Source organism: Lingula anatina, chromosome 8 (genome assembly GCF_051362555.1).
Source record: "Lingula anatina isolate TDL-2025a chromosome 8, LinAna3.0, whole genome shotgun sequence".
Taxonomy (NCBI): Eukaryota; Metazoa; Brachiopoda; class Lingulata; order Lingulida; family Lingulidae; genus Lingula; species Lingula anatina.
The window spans coordinates 5,556,667-5,581,020 of record NC_141774.1 but is presented as its reverse complement, the minus strand read 5'-3'; the positions used below and the strand labels follow the sequence as shown (position 1 = coordinate 5,581,020).

At 35.0% G+C, this 24,354-nt stretch overlaps 1 protein-coding gene across 3 annotated transcripts in view; it reads left to right on the top strand.

The window, feature by feature from the left end:
* The window catches only part of LOC106173829 (uncharacterized), a 46,338-nt gene extending 23,609 nt beyond the window's left edge, over window positions 1–22,729 (top strand). For 2 of the 3 annotated variants that reach the window (XM_087019045.1, XM_087019047.1), the window contains 20 exons: window positions 215–232; window positions 575–646; window positions 1,195–1,263; window positions 1,882–1,899; window positions 2,370–2,450; window positions 4,420–4,485; window positions 5,290–5,334; window positions 5,591–5,653; window positions 16,365–16,427; window positions 16,913–16,999; window positions 17,168–17,203; window positions 17,999–18,058; window positions 18,216–18,251; window positions 18,676–18,708; window positions 20,005–20,049; window positions 20,220–20,267; window positions 20,440–20,487; window positions 20,812–20,847; window positions 21,446–21,508; window positions 21,895–22,729. In XM_087019045.1, coding sequence (XP_086875171.1) covers window positions 215–232; window positions 575–646; window positions 1,195–1,263; window positions 1,882–1,899; window positions 2,370–2,450; window positions 4,420–4,485; window positions 5,290–5,334; window positions 5,591–5,653; window positions 16,365–16,427; window positions 16,913–16,999; window positions 17,168–17,203; window positions 17,999–18,058; window positions 18,216–18,251; window positions 18,676–18,708; window positions 20,005–20,049; window positions 20,220–20,267; window positions 20,440–20,487; window positions 20,812–20,847; window positions 21,446–21,507 — 986 coding nt within the window. In that variant the 3' untranslated portion in view covers window position 21,508; window positions 21,895–22,729. The remainder of the gene's footprint in view (window positions 1–214; window positions 233–574; window positions 647–1,194; window positions 1,264–1,881; window positions 1,900–2,369; window positions 2,451–4,419; window positions 4,486–5,289; window positions 5,335–5,590; window positions 5,654–16,364; window positions 16,428–16,912; window positions 17,000–17,167; window positions 17,204–17,998; window positions 18,059–18,215; window positions 18,252–18,675; window positions 18,709–20,004; window positions 20,050–20,219; window positions 20,268–20,439; window positions 20,488–20,811; window positions 20,848–21,445; window positions 21,509–21,894) is intronic. The other variant, XM_087019048.1, reaches the window with a different exon arrangement.
* Window positions 22,730–24,354: the final 1,625 nt, after the last annotated feature.

Here is a 24,354-nt window from a genome sequence, read left to right as displayed (position 1 = left end):
CTGATATTATTGACAATAAAAAAAAAAAAAAAAAATAATAATAATAATAATAATAATAAGAGCCATTTAGAGACATTTGATTTGTTAAAATACATTGGATGACAAAGTTGGCGATGCAATCTCAAAAATCCTGTGACCATACGCTTTTATTATCGCCATTTTTATTATGGTAACAGAAAACACATTCAATTGCAACCTACATGTTTTCTTTCAGGGTATCCGTATAGGTACGGTAAGTAGACGAAGAAAAAACTCTTTCCAACTGAGAAATTTATAGCAAGCCTGATGAAAAAATAGTTCTAAGTATATTATGATTCATTTAAACCGCCTTGTCTTCTTGACTATGCAGACAAAAATTATTGTACCAGGTACTATTTTGTTGTTGTTTTTTCGTTTGAAGCTCTAATTTGGAAAATAGTTTTTGTTTGGTGAGATAATTAGACGTATATATGACTTCGGTACATCTTAAAATACAAGCGGTATATTTTCAAGTGAATAAAGTTTGGGGAGATATGCCATTGCTGTTATTTTGGTCACGGGCAAGATACTATTAAACAATTATTTCTTTATATAGGGTATAGAGGGTATAGAGCTGAAAAGGTAAACGACAAAGCCATTGACATAGAGGCGGAGAAAAGAGGTAACGGTAAGAGCACGCACGCATGTATAAACACACACACACACACACACACACACACACAGCATCGACAACAACAACAACAAACACACAGAGAGGAAAGAAAAAGAGAGAGAGATAGAGAGAGAACGAGAGCGAGTTATATTTAAAGTATCCTTTTTATCTTGATGTAGTATGAAGTGAAGTATTAAGTGAAGTATTAAAGGCGTCTGATTCTGTTGGCGTGCAGTGTTGTCTATCTTTATGATGTCATGTGAATAAATGTCTATTCAAATCGTTGGTTTCAGCGAATATTTTATCCGTATTTTGTCGTTGATTTCTGTTAATAACCACTATCCGTTGGATATTGAAACGTTTGAAATAAGTAAAAGTGCATTTAAGTGAAAAGATTTGAAAAATGATATTATTCAATAACAAAAAATGTGGGCTTCATAAAATATGTGAGGTAAGGTGCTATCTAAGCTATTACTAAAAATAACCCCGATTTGAAGTGCTAAGCTAGTAATGATGTCTATCAAATAGTTTTCTTGATTAACAAAGTGCTTGCTTAATTCCAGTGCTAGAAGACCAAGATGTCGGCGCCCGTGATGAAAACAACGAAATGAAAAGATTTTACGGATATTACGGTGACCATGCAAACAAAGCATACAGCACCTGTAGACACAATACATTGAAACATACATGCACAGGGCCGTAGCCTCCGGGGGGGCAGGGGGGGCAGCTGCCCCCCCCTGGAATTTGGAATTTTACACACCACACCCTCCCCCCTCAGTAGCTTCGCCCCCTCGTGTCCGCTTACTGCCCCCCCTGGCATTTTGCTCAGGCTACGGCCCTGCATGCAAGCACCCGAACGTGCATTGATATTACCAAAATGAATGTTTTTTTAAAATAATTATAATAATAGTGATAATAATAATAAATTACTCAAAAACAAGGCAACACATGCGTTTCAGCTTTGTTTACATGTGTATATAAAAACTAAATGTGCACAGCTAAATAAAAATTAAATTATAAAAGTAATTAAATACTAAAAGATACAGTTAATCAAAACATTATGTAAATAACAACGTACCTTTTTTTAAATAATGATAAGAGCCATTAAAAGACACATTTGTTGACAAAATTGGATCACAAAATTGGTGTTGTAGTCTCAAAAATCCTGTGACCATACGTTTTTATTATCGCCTTTTTTATTATGGCAAAAAAAAACAACATTTAATTGAAGCTTACATGTTTTCTTTCAGGGTATCCGTATAGGTACGGTAAGTAGACGAAGAAAATTCTTTTTCCAACTAAGAGATTTATAGCAAGTTTGATGAAAAATAGTTCTAAACATATTATGATTCATTTAAACAGGCCTTGTCTTCTTGACTATGCAGCCAAAAATTATAGTACCAGGCACTATTTTGTTGTTTTTTTTCGTTTAAAGCTCTAATTTGGAAAATTGTTTTTGTTTGGTGAGATAATTAGACGTAGAAATATATGACTTTAGTATATGACTCATTTAAACCGCGATGTCGTCTTGTCTTTGCAGCCTAATATAATGGCACTTGGTACTGATTTGAAGAATAATTTTTGGTTGGTGAGATAATAAGGCGAAGAAATATATGACGTTAGTACATCTTAAAATACAAACGGTATATTTTCAAGTGAATAAAGTTTGGGGAGATATGCCATTGCTGTTATTTTGGTCACGGGCAAGATACTATTAAACAATTATTTCTTTATATAGGGTATAGAGGGTATAGAGGGTATAGAGCTGAAAAGGTAAACGACAAAGCCATTGACATAGAGGCGGAGAAAAGAGGTAACGGTAAGAGCACGCACGCATGTATAAACACACACGCACTCACACACACACACACACACACACACACACACACACACACAGGAAAAGAGAGTATATTTAAAAGTATCCTTATAAGATCTTCGTGATCTTGCTCTTCGCATCAAAACGGATTTTCCGCGAGAAAAAAAAGCAAATTTCTGCTTCGGTCTCTTTTTTGTTCGACGAATCTGTGCACTAGAAGTTGATATGTTTTATCTTGATGCAGTATGAAGTGAAGTATTTCAGTTATGTCTTTAAAGGCGTGTGATTCTGTTGGAGTGCATTGTTGTCTATCTTTATGACGTCATTGTAATGAAGGCCCGTCCAAATCGTTTCCGTCTTTTGTCTTTAATTTCTGTTAATGACCTCTTGACAAATGAAAATTATGATTTATGTAAGTAAAAAAATGATATTGTAGGCTTAATTAAATATATGAAGTTAGGTGCGTTATTGTTACTTTAAAATTTTCCTGAATTAATTTACTTGGGTAAAGATGTTTATCAAACAGTTTTCTTGAATAGCAAAATGCTTGCTTAATTTCTGTTTTAGACGACCAAGACGTCGACGACAGTGATGAAAAAGACAAAATGAAGAGATTTTACGGTGACCAAACATTACACCTGCAATACTTGCAGTTACAAAACATCGAAACACACACACAAGCACATGAACGTGAACAGATATAATCAAAATGAATGATTTTTTAATAATAACGATAATAACTTATTTCTTAAATGCGTCTCGGCATATGTACATGTATATAAAACTAAAACTGCACAGATGAATTAAAAACTAAGCTATAAAAGAAATTAAAAACTAAAGGATACAATTGATCAAAATATACTTTAAATTAAAAGGTTTTCAATTTAAAAAAAAATGGTCATCAAAAGTCATTAAAAGACATTTTGTTTGGTAATAAAACCGGATCACACAGTTGGTGTTGAAGTCTCAAAAATCCTGTGACCATAGGTTTTTATTATGGTAACAGCCAAAATATTAATTTGGAACCTACTGATTTGTTTCAGGATATTACGGTAAGTAGACGAAGGTGTTACCGTAAGTAGACGAAGAAAGTGCATTTTCCTACTGAGAAATCATTTCCCGGATACAGTTGATGAAAATAAACCTTAAATTAATAATAAATAATAATAATAAATTTATTTTAGGTCTAAAATCCATTTAAAATGTTCAGTAGACTTTACATAAAATATCATAAATAATACTACATAAAATATCATAAATAAAATCTAGGTAAAACAGCCATTAATCCATACGATTAAATGCAATTAATACAAGATTTATAAAACCAATTAAGAGTTAATCAAAATATTTCCTAAAAAGGTATGTTTTGAGTTCTTTTTTTAAAATATTCGGTAGACTGAATTGCTCGGATTTAAAAAGGTTTTTAATTTAAAAAAAGGTCAGAGTCATTAAAAGACATTTAGTTTGGTAATTTAATTGTATCACAAAGTTGGTGTTGAAGTCTCAAAAGGCCTGTGACCATCGCCGTTTTTATTATGATAACAGACGAAATATAAATTTGGAACCTCCTTATTTGTTTCAGGATATGGGCACGGTGAGTAAAGAAGAAAGTGCATTGTACTGCTGATAAATCATTGCTCCATCCGTTCCCTCATTTGTGATAGCTGTTTTGTAGCATTTTTAAAGAAAAAAATCTTAGCGTGTTACGACTCATTTAAACCGCGGTGTCTTCTTGTCTTTGCAGCGAAATATAATGGCACTAGTTACTGTTTTTGCTATGTTTTTTTAGTAAAGGTCTGATTTGAAGAATAATTTTTGGTTGGTGTGATGATTAGGCGAAGAAATATATGTCTTTGGTATATCTTAAAACAAAAACGATATACTTTCGAGTGAATAAAGTTTGGAGAGATATTCCATTGTTGTTATTTGGTGACGGGCAAGATACTACAAAACAATTATCATTTTTATTTAGGGTATAGAGGGTATAGAGCTGAAGAGGCAACTGACAAAGCCACCGACATAGAAACAGAGAAAAGAGGTAAAGGTAAAAGCACACTTGCATGGATAAAAACACACATACAAACAGAAACTACAACAACATCAGCACTCAAAGAGTTATATTTATAAGTATCCTTAAGAGGTCCTTGTAACTGTGCTCTTCGCGCCAAAACGGATTTTTCTCGAGAAAAAAGCAAATATCTAATATTTTCAATTCTTTATTTGTGCAGTTAAGTCGATGTTTTTTTACAATTTTTAATAATAATTATTTAAAAATTAATTAGTTGCCAATCATTTAGAACCCACTGCCTTCTTGAGATTAACAAGATACGCAACTTCCGAAAGAACTTCGTAATACAATCTGACATTGTAGCCTCGAATCTTGTATAATATAGACGACAATATCTCTCAATTATATTTGTCTTGGACCTTTCAAAGATCTACGGTTCAGAAGGACATTGCGATGGCATTTTAATCTACTTTAAAGCTTGCATTTGGAAAGTTCAGAAGCATTAAGAAATGAAAATTCGAGCAAAAATGCCTTCAAATTATTTTCTGACCATTAAGGTTGCTATTGCTCTGTTCAAACATAATTTTGTAACATGTTATACTAGGATGATCTGTGATATCAGAAGGCACATTAAAATATAAACAACATAAAAAGGACAATTGAAAAATAAAAAGTCAAGGTGTGTTATATGCGAACGTTTAATTTTTGATATAGAAAACCTCTATTTTATGAAAATGCACCATCATCAAAAAGTTCTAAGGAAATAAAACGATTATTATTATTATTATTATTATTATTATTATTATTATTATTATTATGCCTGCTCAATTTCAGGGTATAGAGCCCAGAGGATTAACGACGATAAACGGCGTTTCGGAGGTAACACACAAACATACATGTACACATGTGACGACTCATCAATCACAGCTCACAGGCATATACACTTGTACATACACTGTGGCCTTAGGGGAAAGTAATGAAATAATGAATAAACATAGAAAAAAATACACAATGGGAAATTAACTGCATGGAAACTGTATCTTTCTGTATTTTAATTCTTAAAAATGCACCCATATTTGGTCCCATATTTGTAACAGAAAAAAGCATTGCATTGATTTTTGTCGTCCCATTTCAGGGTATAAAACCCAGCGGGTGTTCGACGGTGAGACCGACGACGAACTGAACCGAAGAGGTTACGGTAAGAACACACGCATGCGAACAGTTTTTTTATAGTTAGAAACTTGAATTAGTGATAAAATTCATTTGCAAACAGTTTTTATGGCAGGTGGGAACTCCTGACTTTCGTTTATCATCTAAGTTTACAGAAGCTGCTTCAGTAATTATGTGTCTGCATACCTACTTCGATATTTTAATATAACTTTGTACGACTTTGCTTTCAGGTGAAGATGCCAATATCAACCTACTTAAAAGACTCCTGGATCTTTAACGGTAAAGAGGTAAAGAACGTACGTAAATAGCATGAAGTCACTGTGTAAAATTATGCAATTCAGACTAAATGTGATCTTGCGTAGATAAAATATTACTCTGAAAGTTGCGTTGATGTTGAATTACCATAAACTCTCTCTGAGAGAAAAGTTTAATTTAAATATTTTCATTCCAATCTTTGTGCAAATCACCTGTATATGCACGTTAATGTTATTAAAACTTAACAGTTTGTTTGGCAAAATGACCTGCAGACAAAAACAGTTTATTTATTTATTTATTTATTTATTTATTTATTTATTTATTCCTCTTTCGTCTTTCAGTTGTATCATCTGGGCACACTATCCTTCCAACACGTGACTTCCGCTTTCCTGCAAGAGTCAACCTGGATTGGTATAAGATCGTGCCGGATATGAAAAAATCAGTGATTTGGTTGGTGTAATATCAACATATTTGCGTATTTTTCATCCAACTGGTCCTTTTCTCAACATATCTCATCGCAAACAGATTTTGAACTACTAAGAACAAACAACTGACTATCTTAGGCATGGGCAACATATAAGTAACGTACATCATATCGCTTTATAAAAATGGAAAGTGAAGCCCTTTTTTCTGATATATATAGATACAAGAAATGAAGTAACTTTGGGTAATGCGACCTTCATTGGTCATTAATATCACCACAGAGCAGAAGTTATAATCATGACATCCAGACAGTCTGCTTTGGTCACTGGTCATGTTTTGATGGTGTTTTCGATCATTTTAGATCGCAATTAGTAATAGTATAAAGTGACTAATGTTTTTGTAGAATTAAAACAATCCATTTTGTTTTAAAATATGATCCTTATACTGTTCAATTTATGCTCTAACTTTGTTTCCTTATCAAACGATATCTGAAAAGCAAGCAATAAAACACTCAATAAATAGCAATAAAGTGTAAATGTACCTTGTGTTTCTTGTTTCTTTTCCAATTTGTTCGAAAGCCAGATGTGTTAAAAGTGTGTGATAGTTGAATGGTATAGATGCTGTGTGTGCTCCTACCCATAACAATAATGCAACCATCTCGTATAGGAAGTATCTTAGTGACTGACAAATAATTGTTGAAATCCTCAGGAAAGTTAACTTTAGATCCTTAACCATAATACATACCTTAAGTGTAATTTTAAATAATATGAGTTTTTTAAATATATATTTATATTGTCAATATTGTCATTGTTCGTCATTTTGTTTTGCTATGCTGTATCCGTGATATTCGGTATTTTTCATTTAATGATCTAACGTGCAAAGTATGCCTTACCGATCAAAATAGTCGTCCATTCAATCGTTAAGTCTTAATCGAAATTTCATCTTTGCCGCCAGTTGAATGGAAAATATAAAATAATTTCCCGTCAATAGTTTCAGTGTTTTTTTGTAAATGGCGTAGAAGTGAACGCGTTAGTGGTTGCAAACAAAAAAAAAGGTTCTTTCGAGCAAGTAGAGACTACATAATATTTGCATTCTTTCTTCCCTTTTTAGTGTCTTCATCGCTGCTTAGAAATACACATTCTGTGTTTGTTTGTTTTTCTTTTTCTGCAGGACATGTCTAATATACTTTCTCTTCGAAATCTCTGACTAATCGTATCGTATTTTTACAGTGTCAAAGTAGATGGGACGCTTTAAATAATTTACATATTTTAATTTAAATATTTACATACACTATTTAAGATAAATTAAAAACTAACATTACAATATTAAAACAAACAGATAAAAGTAAAGCAAAATGTTCTTTAAATAAAAAGGTTTTTCTTTTCTATAATTGCTTTTGCCAAGGATGTCACTTTATATGCTTGGTTCCCTTTATCTGCTTCTATGTTGGCAAAATTATGAAAAAAAATTCTGGACGTAATTTGGTTAGATATTCAGAAACTGTTGGGAATGGTTAAATATCAATTAGTTAATTCATTTGGTTGTGTGTCCTTAAGCATCAATATGCAAAAATTGTTGAGAGATTTTGGTAAAATTCTCCGAACAGGTAAGGAATAGTTTAGATTTTGGTGTTGATCAGTGAAATAATAATGAATTGGTAAAATGTGAAAAATTTGCTGATCAATGAGTGAATAAGTAAGTAATACATAATAATGATAATTAAGCTAATTAAATTATTGAGAAACTGATTAATAAATAACAATAAGAACTGAACTGCTTTGGTGGGGGCCTGCGCTTTCGGCGTGCTTTTCAGTTTTCTTTTAATCTTTCTTAATTTTTAAGGGGTCAAATTCTCGAATCCGCACAATATGCCTCTGTGCATTTCTCATTCTTACAGAATTAAAATTCCTAGCTACATTTCATACAGACTGTGATACCACCCCCTGTCGTTGCCTTTGGCATTCAATAAAGTCACCTGAGCGGGATAGGTGGTGTTAATTTGATAGTGACGTAATCGACACCTTGATAACGCAGAGAGGGGGTATTAATGACACAGTGGCGTAACTGCAATGTGGCATTGATTTACCTGTTTGGGATGAAAATGTGTCCAGGATAGTTGTCGGACATTTAGCAGTGACGCGGGTTATTGTATGGCATAGCTACATGTATGTACTGGCTTTTAGTGGGCCAGTCTTTTTTTAATGCAAAAGAATCGGCGGAGAGCTAAAATGCTCTAACTACAGTATGTAGCTAAGATCGAGTTTCGACTTTAAGGACCGACGATGAGCGATATACCTTTATAAGACACATTTTTTCCTGCAAATTCCATCATTTTTCTCGTATTCATTACACACACACACACACACACACACACACTAACAGATAAATAAAATACAATAAAGAAATGAATAAATAAAATAATATTTGAGAAAAAAACACGTCCCTGGATACGCGTCCCAGTTTATATTAGTTGCACACCACTGCATATCTCGGTGAATTTTAGTGGTGATTTTGAAAATTAGAAGTTATCTTTATTTCGTGGACTTTTTCACATTGGTTTTACACTGATATTGATAGGCCTAGGAATTCGTAATTCTTGCCACATAAAATCTGGCCTGCTTAATTTTTTTTATGTGAAACTGATGGAAATTTCGCCGGTGAAATTGTACAAGGCTATCCGCTGTACATTCTAAGTTGAGTTCGGAATTTATGCACGCTCTTTTCACGCTCTTGTTGCTTGAAAAAAAAAAGCTATAACAAGAGCAGGGAGGGTTTTCACAAAATAATTACAGCCTGACATTTGCATTTTATTCATAGATAATTTTATAATATGTAGAAAATCAACATGTGTTTATCATGGGTGGAACTTATCCGATACTAAGGTTTCTCTCTCTCTCTCTCTCTCTCTCTCTCTTTCTCTCAGCAAAGTTAACACTGGAATTTATTTTCACATTCCACAATTTTGATGAAACTACCGATCCACACGAAGTAAGGATCAGCTCCAATGTTTACGACAAAGAAAACACAAAAAGGAGACACATGTGTATATTAAATGACCGATCATTTCATCTCGTCAGCAGATAAATGGGAATACTGATAGTATGATGATGTACAGAACAAAAGTAACACATATCATTTACATGAACAGACATTTCTCCTTTGCTCGAGGTTGATGGGAGGGGCATATGAAACCACTGAATTTTCAGGACGGTTGTAAATTTCTGTATTTTAATTTGTTCGTATTAAAACGGTTTTTCATGGTACTTAAACACTTTATTTAATTTACATACATAACATGCATCGTCGTTGAGAACTGAATTAGTTTAATAAACAGTGAGATACGCCTGTTTGTTCATAAAAATTCAACTGCGGCTACATGTAAAAGGGCGCCAATTTGTAATCTCACCCCCCTTTAAAAAAATAGACTTGAAATCGTGAAATGATATGAGAAAAAAATGTAATGGTAGTCAACGCGCAACGCAGCGGTTCTCCACATCGCCGTTGATCATACGCCCAGGTGGGATCCTCCTCTACGGATGTCACGCGTTAATGATCATAAAGAATTATATCCAGACGCTGTCACCCACAAGCTACCCACCGTCATTAGAGTCTAACGATTACTCCCCGTGACGGAAAGGTGGGCGTGGCTCCAATTGGTATAAAACCTGCACGCTTCAGGCAGGAGCTCATTTCAGTAAAAACGATAAACGGACACTGCTTGTAATATCACAGACTTGGCGACAACCGATCGGAATTTAGCTATGAAGAATCCACTCCTGATTTTTGTCCTCTTTTGTGGATTGGTTATTATAGGAGGTATTGAAGAGAGAGGTAAGGAATTAATATTTATGTTTGCTTTTGTGTGTGTGTGTGTGTGTGTGTGTGTTTGTGTGTGTGTGTGTGTGTGTGTGTATGAGTGAGTGCGTAAGATACAATAAGATAAGATGGGGCAAGATGAGATAAGATAAGAATTCAGTCAGCCAATTTTAAATGTCAGAAGCCGTTTTCCTTTGATGCAAGGTTTGATAAAAATATAAAGTAAAAGTAATACAGTAAATAAATAAAGAATTATGTTTAGAAAACAAGTTGAAATACGTTACTGCACACTGACAAAAATGTTTAAAAGTGTTGACAACGTTTGTAAGTTAAGAGCCTACTGTTGCTATAGGTAGAAAGGTAAAAAGTGGTGATGCTAGGTGAGAATTTCCCATGATGTTTTCAGTTCTTCTATCCATCTGATCCTAAAAAATATCGCTCTGCTTGGGGAGATCCCGCCCAATTATCTTATCGCAGTTTTGACAATATTAAGTTTTTACGTTCCTCCCCTGTGCGTGTTCGTTATGTATGAACGGGTGTATGTCTGTTTGGATATGCATGTCTCTCTCTGTGTGTGTGTGTGTGTGTGTGTGTGTGTGTGTACGTACGTGCTTGTAAATGTGTGTTCAGTTTGCTAATGCGCGTTTGTGCTTGTATTGTGTATGGGCATGCATGTGTGTTTGAAAAGAGAGAGAGAGAGAGAGAGAGAGAGGTACACAAGGAAAACGCAGGAATAATACCTTTCAAACCATAGGATGAAAATGGAGCAATACTTAATACTTGAGTAAGATTATTTAGGTTTATGATTTATAAATATTTTTCATATCTTCACGACACCTAATTTTCTTGATTGTAAATCATTGTTTAGTGATTACATGCCGAGTTGTTTTAAAATGTATTGCGAAATTCAGAGAAGTTATGTCGGGTTGAAAAAAGAATAAAATGACGTTAAAAGTACATTTTTAAATTTAACAATTCAATTCAACGATTATAAATTGATAATACAACCGCTGGCTCATGAAAAATTGATTACATGAAAGGATGTGTCTTACTTTGCAATGCGTATACTAAACGTTAAATAGTTGTTGGAATATTTACTCGTGAGCTTAATAGTAAACTTGATTTAAGGTTAACTGTTAACTGTTAACCTTACTTCGTTAATAGAAATTTGAAGAAAAAGAAGAAGAACATAAATTTAAATGAAAAAAAAAGCAAGTTATTAAATGCAAGTAAAATTGCCTTAAGTGTAAACTAGTCTGAAAAATGTTTTCGTTTTTGACAACAGTGGAGGATATCACAGGCACACAAGGTTTTAATTGACGGGTTCACTTCATAATCAAAAAAAAATAATTTTCACGTATGTTGTAATAGAAAATATACATTTGGATATGAGTATTGATGTTGTAAATGAACTACAGCTTCCAAAGAGTGCCTTGTAAAGAAATATTGGATAGTTAATTGATATAGCAGAATGTTAATATCACGCAAACAGTTAGTTGAACAGACAGTTAGTGACAGAAAATTAACGATCAAGACTTTTACGTGGACAACGAAGAGAATGGAGCAGATGAAGATCCCCTCCCCCCAAGCACACACACGCGCTCTCTCTCTCTCTCTCTCATTGGTTTCTCATTTCCACTCTCTCTGTCTTTTCCTTGCTCTCTCTCTCTCTCTCTCTCTCTCTCTCTCTCTCAGAATTTAACAGCTGTAACTAGTTACAGCTGGGTTTCATTTTCTTCCTCGTTTTACAAACTGCTACTCGTTTTTCATGTCAACAATGCACCCCAAATCAGTTTCATTGTTATCGACACAGCAAACCGTACCAGTATAAATGCCAAAAAGGAAATGTATATGTATAACGACATATAAATATCAGATAAATATGTACACTGATATCATAACAACATACCGGAACAGAGTAGTACATACCAAGTTCGATTTACAAACATTTTCTCTATGACGTAATATGTAAGAAACATGAAACCATTATTTTAGATAGCTTGTCCAGTTCAGTGATTTTTTCCGTATTAAAATGGTCGTTCGTGACTTTTAAACATTTTATAGCTTTGTGACGATGCATTCAGATACATGTACATATTTTGTGAACCGTAGAAGTTAAAGAAGTGATCGGCACGATGTACTAGCAGACCTCGGCCTCTTTCACAACCACGAACTAACTAGTCTCGGATCAAATATGGCGACCCACTTAAAAGCTTGTCGCATAATCCCCTAATAGACACTGAATAGATTCCGGCAGGGATTAACCGACAAGCATTTAAAGGGGTCGGCCATATTTGATCGGTGGACTAGTAAGCCCGCTACTGAGAATGCGGCCTTAGTTGTTTGTGTCAAACTTTTCACCAATTGAAAAGCCGCCATTTTTATTATATTTCTTTATGAAAAAAAAGTGCGATAAGAAATCAATGTGGTCGTGTGCTTACGTGCGATGAATAACCAGATAAATGTGGCGATACAATTGTACGGTAATATTTTTTCTTGAATTTCAAGGCGTCCATACATGTATAGAATGGAAGAGAAGAGAGGTAACGGAAATAGCAGGCATGGATACACACACACACACACGCACGCACGCACGCACGCAAACACACACACACACACACACACACACACAGAGAGAGAGAGAGAGAGAGAGAGAGAGAGACGATGAAATATGAGAGGAATGGCGGGCAGGCAGAAAAAAAACAGTTATTTTCAAAGTAATTCATAAAAATCGCCATGACACCCACAAACTAATGGGAGATGAAATTCCAGAAAAGTAGTATTGTGGTCAGATTATAGAACGATAAACGGGCTATCAACAGCAAACGAGGTTAATGAGGTTACACGCACACATACATGTCCAGACAGCAGGGGCAGATCCAGAATTATTTGAAGGGGGGTCCGCGGATACTCGCATGTATGACGTCTCACGCACTCACATAGTTGCGCCGAAGACAAGAGAGGGACATATGCCATTGCTGATATTTTGGTGACGGACAAATTACAATTATCCTTGCTCTGTTTTAGGCTTTACCCCCAGTAGGGCTGAGAAGATAAACGACAAAGTCAATGACGAAGAGGTAGAGAAGAGAGGTAATATATTTGTACAGAAAACACAATATATCGGTTAAGTTGTCCAGATTTTATGCCATTTAGTTTAATTTACAGCATGCACCCCCTAAAAGCCATAAAAGCAGAATATTAATATTAATTCAATGAATAATAAAGGCAATCACATATTATTTTTTAAATAAAGCATGTGAGGTATAAATGCCATTGCTGTTATTTAGGTGATGGACAGATTACAATTATTCTTGCTCTGTTTTAGGGTATAGAGCTGAGAAAATAAACGACAAAGTCAATGACGAAGAGCTAGAGGAGAGAAGAGGTAAAATATATTTTTACAGAAAATACAATACATTGGTGAAGTTGTCCAAATTATTTGTAATTCATAGCATGCATTCCCTCAAATCCAACAAATCAGAATATTTATATTGATTTAATGACTAATAAAAGAAATCACATATTATACTTTGAGATAAAGCACGTGAGAGAGGCATGAATGCCATTGCTGTAATTTAGGTGATGGACAGATTACAATTATTCTTGCTCTGTTTTAGGGTATAGAGCTGAGAAAATAAACGATAAAGTCAATGACGAAGAGGTAGAGAAGAGAGGTAATATATTAGAACAGAAAATACAATATATCGGTAAAGTTCTCCAGATTTTATGCCATTTACTTTAATTTACAGCATGCACCCCCTAAAAGCCATAAAAGCAGAATATTAATATTAATTCAATGAATAATAAAGGCAATCACATATTATTTTTTAAATAAAGCATGTGAGGTATAAATGCCATTGCTGTTATTTAGGTGATGGACAGATTACAATTATTCTTGCTCTGTTTTAGGGTATAGAGCTGAGAAAATAAACGATAAAGTCAATGACGAAGAGGTAGAGAAGAGAGGTAATATATTAGAACAGAAAATACAATATATCGGTAAAGTTCTCCAGATTTTATGCCATTTACTTTAATTTACAGCATGCACCCCCTAAAAGCCATAAAAGCAGAATATTTATATTGATTCAATGAATAATAAAGGAAATCACATATTATTTTTTAATAAAGCACGTGAGGTATAAATGCTTTTGCTGTTATTTAGGTGAAGATATATTCATATTTTATACCATTTATTTAAATTGATAGCATGTACCCCCTAAAAGCCAATGTTTCACTGTGAAATCCACAGAGGTTAAATGTTTTCATTAAAAAAAAAAAAAAAAAAAAAAAAAAAAAAAAAAAAAAACCTCACCAAATTTACGCACAATTAGCATAAGGATATATATATATATATGTATGTTCGTTAAAGAACACGCGTGTGATAGCTTGTGCCGACTGAGTACTGCAAGTGTATAGTGTGGGCGGCGTGGCATGCCTTCAAGGAATACATATCATAAATTTGAATAAATGGTATAAAATATAGATATCTTCACAACTAATTCGTAATTTAGCTACCATAAGTCATGTTAGATGTGGTACCTGGAATTAAATGCCAGTGTCAGATTTAATTTTTTCTCATCATGCTGTACATTCGTTAATGTTTAACGTAGCCGGGGGGGGGGGGGGGGGTCCGAACGAACCGCCCTTTTTTTCTCTCTGAACCAAAATTTGATCTAGATTCTATGTCCTTTTATGTCCTATGTCCATTCAGGCTAATATCTAATATACCGTTTAGCATTACATGTAGATTTTAGATTCAGGGAATTATATCGGATATAATTCCCTGGTCTATTTACACTTAACTGCACTAGTGGGCTTGATATGGTCTTAAAATGCAATTTAAGAACACAAATAGTCTTACATGATCTTAAAACATGAGTAAGACCATTTCTAGTCTGACAGCCAATTAAGTTGTCTCCTCTTACACATTCTCCTATTGTGAGCAGAGGTGTCCTCTATTGTGAGGGGAGGTGTCCCCCATTGTGGGGGGGGGGGGAACTGCTTGACCACTAAAGTAGATGTAAGATCATTTTTGATCTTAAAAGCAGATTCAGTCCATTTTAAGACTACTGCAGTAATGATTAAGATCGTGTAAGATCACTTGTGAACTTAAATTGCACTTTAAGACCAAATCTAGCCCACTAGTGCTGGGGAAGCCTGTTTGTAAAAGTGGATGTCCGGCTTTTAAAATAAACGAAGCCCAGGTAGCCAGCTGATCGCTATCTCAGTCTAATGGGTGTGAACGGAAGTCTTTTGAATGGTACTAACACAAAGAAGTTTTTGTGCTTGTTTATTGCAATTACTACCCCCAATACAATACAATACAAGGTAGGTTATTAGTGATAATTGACAAACTAACGGCCTGATGCGATAAACAGCAACGCTGTGCTATGCTTCAAGCAACTCCTGACCAAATTTTGCTAGGGTTTTTTTTTAATTATGTTGTACACACGTACTAAGAAGTTTGCCGTGCATTGCCTAGCCTACCTCAGCAAAAAGCAAATATTTTCAGAAATAGTGATTTTAGACGGTAGATTCACTCAGAAACAAAGGCAAATTAATTCGTTGCCGATAGCACCAGCATATGACAGCACCATACAGTGTCTGATTAAAAACTTTCATGGCAATCGAAGAACTTTAACCACTGTACAATGGAGTCAAAAAAAAAAAAAAAAAAAAAAAAAAGCACTTGGCAGAAATGTAAAACTGCCCAGTGCAAGGCCAAGAACTTAATCAGTATTTTCAATCATATCAGATTCTACATAAATTGACTGACAATATCACTATTTAATTAATAGTAATTATGCAAAATTCTTCTTTCAGATTGCTATTTATTTTAATTTTTAATGCTGCAACTGTTCCAAAATAATCTTGCAGTAAAGGAAAAATGCAAAAAAAAAAAAAAAAAAAAAGAATAAAATCTGCCAAGACTTGTTGTTATTTGCCTTTATGAAAACATAAAAATATAGCACATGTAGGTCTCACTGTAAAAAAGGTCCACTTTTTTCGGAAAAAGACCCCCCCTTTGAAATTGCTGGCTTCTCACGCATACACACCCATAATCAATAACCAATTGCCTCCACAAAGTCATGCATTCTATAAAGGGATATGGAAGGCATGAAGATATATGTAGTTTTTTCGAAATAATTACAGATAGAATAAATCCCGAAACTGTAAATATTGCAACGCTGCCTTATTGTTTGTATCAGACAAGGAATATTAAATAGTCATCTTATTTTCAGGGTATGGAGCTCAACGGGTGGACGACAGTGACGTAGATGACGAGGTGAAGCGAAGAGGTTACGGTAAGAACACACGCACGTAAACATGAACATGTACTGGTACTTACACACGCTGGCACACATACAAACGGCAGTGCACACATGCATTTTACTGTAATAGGAACATAGACGCTCTCATACCTGTACACACATAATAAATAACCAATCGCCATCGCAAACACACACACTCTTTTATGCTCTAAAGGGATATGGGAAGCATGAAACGAATATGCATGTAAATTATTTTTACGAAAAAAAAGTACAGATAGAATAAAACCCGAATCTGTCAAAATGTAACACTGTCTTAATATTTGTAGCAGGCGAGAATAATAAACAGTCATCTTATTTTCAGGCTATGGAGCTCAACGGGAGGACGACAAAGACGTAAAGATATATGTAACTTTTTTTCGAAAAAATTACAAATCGAATTAACCCCGAAACTGTGATAATGCAACGCTGTTTTAATGTTTGTAGTAGACGAGAATAATAAATAGTCGTCTTATTTTCAGGGTATGCAACTCAGCGGGTGGACGACAGTGACGTAGATGACGAGGTGAATCGCAGAGGTTACGGTAGAGGTTACGGTAGAGGTTACGGTAAGAACACACGCACGCAAACATGAACACGTGCTGGTACTGTACACCACAAACATATGTACCCACATACATGCTAATGCGTATAGTTGATCAAACATTTATTTTTTTGTTTTTAAACAAATATTGATTCTGCCAAGAAAACAAAATCATGTTCTCGTTTTATTTCAGGGTATGCAGCCAATCGAGTTGACGACGATAAACGAGGTAATTATGGAAACACACATATACACGTAGGCCTACACACGTGGTCAAAAGAACACGAAATCACGCACAATATTGCTGGACATTAAGACAAAATTTAACTTTGATTTATCAATATACGGTAGTTTAACACATATCACCGTGCATTTCTCTAATTCGGTTCATTTAAAAAAATTGTTTTTGCCTGCTTCCATTATGAAAAAAACGCCCAAAATATTTAACTGCGACAGAGGTTATACACGCTCATGAACATACAGAAACAAAGATGAAAAAGAGAAAACGAGAGAGAATAACACCCAAGTACGTAAGCGTGCAACCAAAGTTTTAAGGAAGTCTTTGTGAGGAGGTCAGAACGTAGTGTTACTCGATTCAAGAGAGATCCAGTGTCAGATTTAATTTTTTTTCTCATCATGCTGTACATGTGTTGGTGTTTTTCTGGAAAACAGTAAACCAGGGAAATACACCAACTGATGAATTCCTGTGTCATTGTAGGGTCGACGATTGTAAGGGATTTTGACTGGCTAACAATTTACAGAATAGAATACTTTAACGAATATAAAAGAGGCACCCTTAACAAAATGAAAAGTTTGCAGCAACGAGTTTGCAGGAGTTTAAAATAAATACAATGTTGCTGCTCATTTGCAGTCTTATTGCAGCAAATTTGTGGCAAATTCACAACGAATTTGATGCTTTATTTTGCTAAAGACGGTTCTATATATAAGCGTTCTGAATTCCTGAAAATGCATTACTGTTGATACTTTTTAAATCAAATATTACCGTATTCTTGTTCGATTTTAGGTTATAGAGCTCAGCGGCTTTATGACAATGACGTAGACGATGAGGAGAAAAGAGGAAGAGGTAACATGCACGCATGCGCACTTACAACGCAAACATATGCACTCGCACACATGCTGATGCGTGTAGTTGATCTAACAATTATTTTTACACAAATATTGATTCTACCAACCGCTTCATTCTACGAAGAAATCTAAATCATGTCCTCTTTTTATTTCAGGGTATGCAGCGTATCGTGTTGACGACGATAAACGAGGTAATTATGGAAACACACACACACACGTACACACGCGGTCAAAAGAACACAAAACCACGCACAATATAGCTAGACACTAAAGAAAAATATGGCTTTGATTTATCAATATAGTAAAACACAAGAGGCGGATAAGCGTGTCAAGATGGATTCCTTTAATTTGATCAATTTTTAAAAACGTTTTTGCCTGCTTCCATAATGATGAAAAACATTTAATTTCTACAGCGGTTACACGCTCACATAGAGGAACAAAGATGAGAAAGAGAAAACGAGGAAAAATAACACACAAGCACGTTAGCATGTAACGTAAACATCTGCGCTCGCATGCCTGATGATGCATGTACATGTAGTTGAACAAGCAGTCCCTTTTTACACAAAAAATGTTTCGATGAAGAACATAAAAAAATATATATTTATTTTATTTCAGGGTATCCATACCGGCTGAATAACGACAGAAGAGGTAATTAAGTTAACACGCACACATACATGTACACGTGCGATTAATAACCCCTCACAGTCACGCACACATACATGTACACGTGCGATTAATAACCTCTCATAGTCACGCACACATACATGTACACGTGCGATTAATAACCTCTCATAGTCACGCACACATACAGATGGACATTAAAGTGACACATTAAAATGATAAATAAATATGAAAACGCAATACTTACGGACAGAATTGCATTATTGTATTTGAAGCGTACTTCAATATTTAAGAATACGCTACTGTTCAATTTTTAGTAGCTGATAAAAAACAAAAAATCATTATATCGTCTTATATTTCAAAAATAAATAAAAATAAATAAATAAATAAATAAATAAATTCACACATAAATCACGCGAGTGTAGATTTCTGGCTACATTTGTATATGGCCAGTTTTATTAAGACGATCTCAGATTTTGTGATGTACATTGTTTACCCTCTACCAGGGCGACAAATAGATTTTTTACAGATATTCACAGATATGTCTCTAGCTAGATAGTCGGTCATTTTGGTTTGGCAAACGCGTATATATCTGGCTATGTGATCAGGGGTTCTACGATATTATTTCTGCGATGCAATACCCTTAGGCCGAAAGAGTGCAAACTATTTTAATTTTGAATACAAACAAAGGACCAAGTTGTAATGATCTCTCTCTCTATATCTTCATCTGTCGCAGCACACTTATAGGGGTTGCAACGCCAATGACGTAGACAAGAAGAAAAGGCGTCTCCCAGCACAGGCTAAATTTTTTTTGCACGAAGCCTAAAACTGTAAACATGCTCCACTGTTGGCGTGTTTGCACCGTAGCCATACAAGATCAATAACCAATCGCCATTAAGCACAAATGCACATTGAAACTAAAGAGAAATACCGAGAAATTTTTTTAAAAATCGAAAAAAAAATGAAGTGGTACTTGATATTTAGGATGCATTTACCGTATGTTTTTATAGCACAAATCCTAAAACTGCTCCAATGTCGGCCTGTATGCACCATAGCCAAACAAGAAGGCTAAATCATCACGCTGTACAAAGAGGAAGTTACGATTCATCCACTTGTGTTATAACTTAAGTACAGAAAAACACTGTTTTCCTCATTAACTCTTTAACTAGGAAAATACACCAACTGTTGAAGTTTTGTATAATCTCTTACTGTCAGGGACATAAAAACTCTGAATCATCAAATTTTTGTTGGCACATTGTTTTGGAAGACAAAGAACTTAATACTGTAAGAAATTTGCAGAAGGCATTCCTTTTTTAATTTCAGCGTATCGTGCCAAGCGGGTTGACGACGATAAACGAGGGAACTCAGGTAACACGGACACATACATGTACACACGTGACAAATAACCGCTCACAGTCAGGACACATTGGAAAGCTAAATCATCATATATTTGTTAGTATTTTTTCTGAAAGACACCATAATTAAGGATATTGCATTACTGCTAGAAATTTGCAGAAGACATTCTCTTTTCATTTCAGGGTATTATGCATCCAAGCGGATGAACGACGATAAACGAGGGAACTCAGGTAACACGCACACATACACATACACACGTGACAAATAACCGCTCACAGTCAGGACACATTTGGAAAGCTACATCATCATATATTTGTTGGTATTTTTTTCTGGAAGACACCGTAATTAAGGAAATTGAAATACTGTAAGAAATTTGCAGAAGACATTCTCTTTTCATTTCAGGGTATTATACAAGCAAGCGGATGAACGACGATAAACGAGGGACCGCAGGTAACACGCACACATACATGTACACACGTGACCAATGACCGGTGGTACATGATGGAGCCTAAAGCAGAAAATAACTTTAACTAATCTATACAGAATAACAAACTAAAACACCCTTAAAACCGAAAGAAAAACTAACATCGTCACTGTCACGTGATATCTTTAAGCATTTCACATTACACTGTCTGAAAAAAAAAAAAAAAGAAAGAAAAGCAAAAAATAAGTAACTTAATAATAAGTAACTTAAGAGCCACCGTATATGTATGCAGTGAGAAGCTTGATCCAGTCTGAAAAAGTATTAAAGTCATTATAATTTTTTTATTCTAGGGTATGCAGCATATCGGGTTAACGACGATAAACGAGGTAATTGTGCTTACACGCACACAAACACGTGCACATGCCATTAAAACACTCGCATTTTTCGCACCCATAAAGATGGTCGTTTAAGCAAAATATTACTTTCTATCAATATTTTAAAAACAAACAGACGAACAAACAAGCAATATGAAGCTTAAATTGAATAAAGCGTTAATTGCCACGGACACATAATATATATATATAGATATATATATATATATATATTATTGAAAAAAAGATAGCGGAAAACGCGTGGAATTATTCAAATCTGGTTTGTAGATGATCAGGAGAAAAGGGGCAGAGGTTAAATGAATGTAATATAACTGTTAAAAAAAGAAGAAAAAAGGGATAGGTTTAATTAGGAGCCACCGTACATGTGTGCAGTGAAAAGCCCCAGTGTGTGAAAAATAGACGCCAATAGTAACCTACTTAAAAGAATCTTGGATCTTCAACGGAAAATGGGCAGAGGTAAAATGAATGTACACACACTAACTAAGGTCTGGTGTGAAAGAAGTGCCAATAATTATTATGTATGTGCAGCCAGTATTTGTGTGTCTGCATACCTATGAAATTTTATTGTAGCTCTGTATGATTTTCCTTTCAGTTGAAGACGCCAATATCAATCTACTTAAAAGACTCCTGGATCTTCAACGAAGAGAGAACTAAGGTGTGGTTTGGATAGATTCTCATAAAATTATTAAGATATATACTTAAATATAATTTCAAAATAAACATTAGTCATTGTTTAAGAAGATATTTCAGGACAGACTAAATACGTTCTTGTGTAGAGAACTTACTTCACGATCCAGTGTGAAAGCGTTGTGAGAGAAAGTGTGAAAAAAGGACATTCTTCTGTTTTTTATTTGAATTTTCCTAGACATATTTCCCTTCTTTTTCCAATGTTTGTGCACATCATATGTAGGCCTACATGTACATGTATGTAAAAATACTTTTGGTTGGCAAAATGAATTGCAAACGGTAGAAGTGGATTTATTTATATATATATATATTTATTTATTTATTTATTTATTTATTCTTCTGTGTATCTTTCAGTGGTATCATCAGGAAACACTCTATTCACTACGTGACTTCGTGAACCCGGGAACAAACTTCTTTTGGACCGGCACCACTTCCTGTGGCAGACCAACCATGAGTTACTTAATGAAATGACTTAAGATCCAAATATTCACATTCTTTTCCTAGCGGACCCATGTCTGAACGCCATAAATATTATTAACAGTTGCCATTATTCAAAGCTCTCGTTCTTTCATGTGAGATTTGAATAAGCATATGGCGGATTTACAAATCGTCCTCTCGAGAACATAATTTGAACTAGTGCGCTACTTTTTCTGAGGAAACCCGGAAACGAGACAACTGTTTGGAGTGTGTCCTGCACAGAGCAGACCAGAAGTCGATACCATCCAAGACGGACCGCATCCCTTACTGGACTTGATGAATTGTTGGTTATTTTCTACCAGTGTTTTAGATTCTTATCTTGATTGCATTTAATATAATAATTAATATAAAATTCTTTTTCATTGACAAAATTCTATCATTTATTTCTAATATGCTTTTCTGACTTATTGACAGCATAGGGCCTATATGTTTTTACTGATAAAATTCTATCATTTATTTCCAATATGCTTTTCTGTCTTATTGACAGTATATATGTTTTTACTGATAAAATTCTATCATTTATTTCCAATATGCCCTTCTGTCATATTGACACTATGGAGGCTTTTAAGTTCCAAACGAGTATACCGTTACCACATGTAGGCTATATTAAAATATCCTAATTTTAGCTCTTCTTTTCTTTATCTATTTTACCAAAATGTATTTGATGTAAACACAGCACTAAACATCAGTCAATAAACAGCAGCAAAGTAAACTTTTTGTTTCTTTTTTTAATTTTCTGGAGAAAGTCAGATCAAATTAGGTAAAACTGCATTCGGGGGTGATAGTGCAACAGGGTCAAACAGGGGAGGGGGAGGAGGGGTTAGTGCGCACCCGTGGGGTCACACTGCAACTGGAGGGTCACGGTGCACCTGTGTATTATAAAGTGACTTGAGATGCTGGTGGTTTGACAGACCACGTGCTCTTAATTCTGCCTGTATTAACTCAAGTGTATAATCAATAACGTAAATTGTGCATATAGGATATAACGCGCGTAAAATCTTACTACTATATTACACAGGGGCCACAGTGCAGCCAAGGGTTACACTGCAGCTGGGGTGGGGGGGGGGGGGTCACAGAACAGCTGGAGTCAGGGTCGTACTGGGAGTCACAGCCACATTGTATCCTGAAAAAGGGGTAAAAATGGTCAGGAGTCCCCCTCGACGTTGTATCTACTCTCTTCACTCCTTTTCCCCTCAGAAAACTCTCGGGTGTTTCGAGCGGAGCTGCACAAAACAGTCGATTTTCAATATTTGATTTTGTCCTCGCCTCTAGTTATATATACATGCCGAGGTAGGCAAAGTAAAATAAAAGAATAAATAAATAAATAATAAATCAGTAAATGAAAGAATAAATAATGAAAAATTAAAAAGGAAAATATCAAATAAATATATCAAAAATAATTAAACATATCAAAATTAGCATTGTCTCCCCATGCATGATAATTTTTGCCTTTTCTGTTATAATTATATGTTTAAAGGAAGTTTCGTTGAGTGGGCACCGGTGGCCTATTTCTACTCAACATTTTCGTAGGGTTGTATATTTCAAACTCTCAACAGCTACCCAGAAAACGCAGTTTTATAACGATTTTATTTTTTGGAAATATAAACTTTATGGCAACGTAATGATAAACAAATGTTCTGTGTTTGCTGGATATATCGCAGTATATCTCGTGTGTTTTTTTTTTTTTTTTTTTTTTTTTTTCACGCGCAACGCACCAGTGCGACCTGATTGTGTATGTCTCGGACACTTCAACACGGCTGGAAAACATCCGGGGTGCTGTTAAGCACTTTAAGTCCTCAACATGACATGTCCCCGAACGTTGCGTTGTCCACAAAATTAGTTCTCCATAAGGGCCAAAAAGATAACAATGACACTATTAGGGAGCATTCAGATAGATACATTGTTCTAGCTAGGTCGGCCCAACTCTGCGGGGGCTGTCGCTAATTGCAATCGGGTTAACTCAAGCAGCTAGGGGGTAATTAACTTTAGTGTGGTCTCGGCCTAATTACCCCACAGCTGATCGCTAAGGCGTGTGAAACAATTAAGCCGATGCCGAGGATTGCACTTAGCAAGAATCCCCTCAAATGTGGACCGACCCAACTACTACATTGCGTCTTACAGAACAGGGCCTTGAATTGTGTTGAATTACTACTAGTGCTTGTAAGTGTTTTCTCGCGTTTTGTACTAATGAAAATTCACAGACCACTTAATTGCAAAACCGTCTCAGGATAATTAAATTAAAATAATCGTCTCGGATCCGAAACGAGCCGCAAGAGAACTAGATCAAACTAAAGGTGATTTAATTGCAAAGGAACGCCCCCGTAACAAAGCAGACGA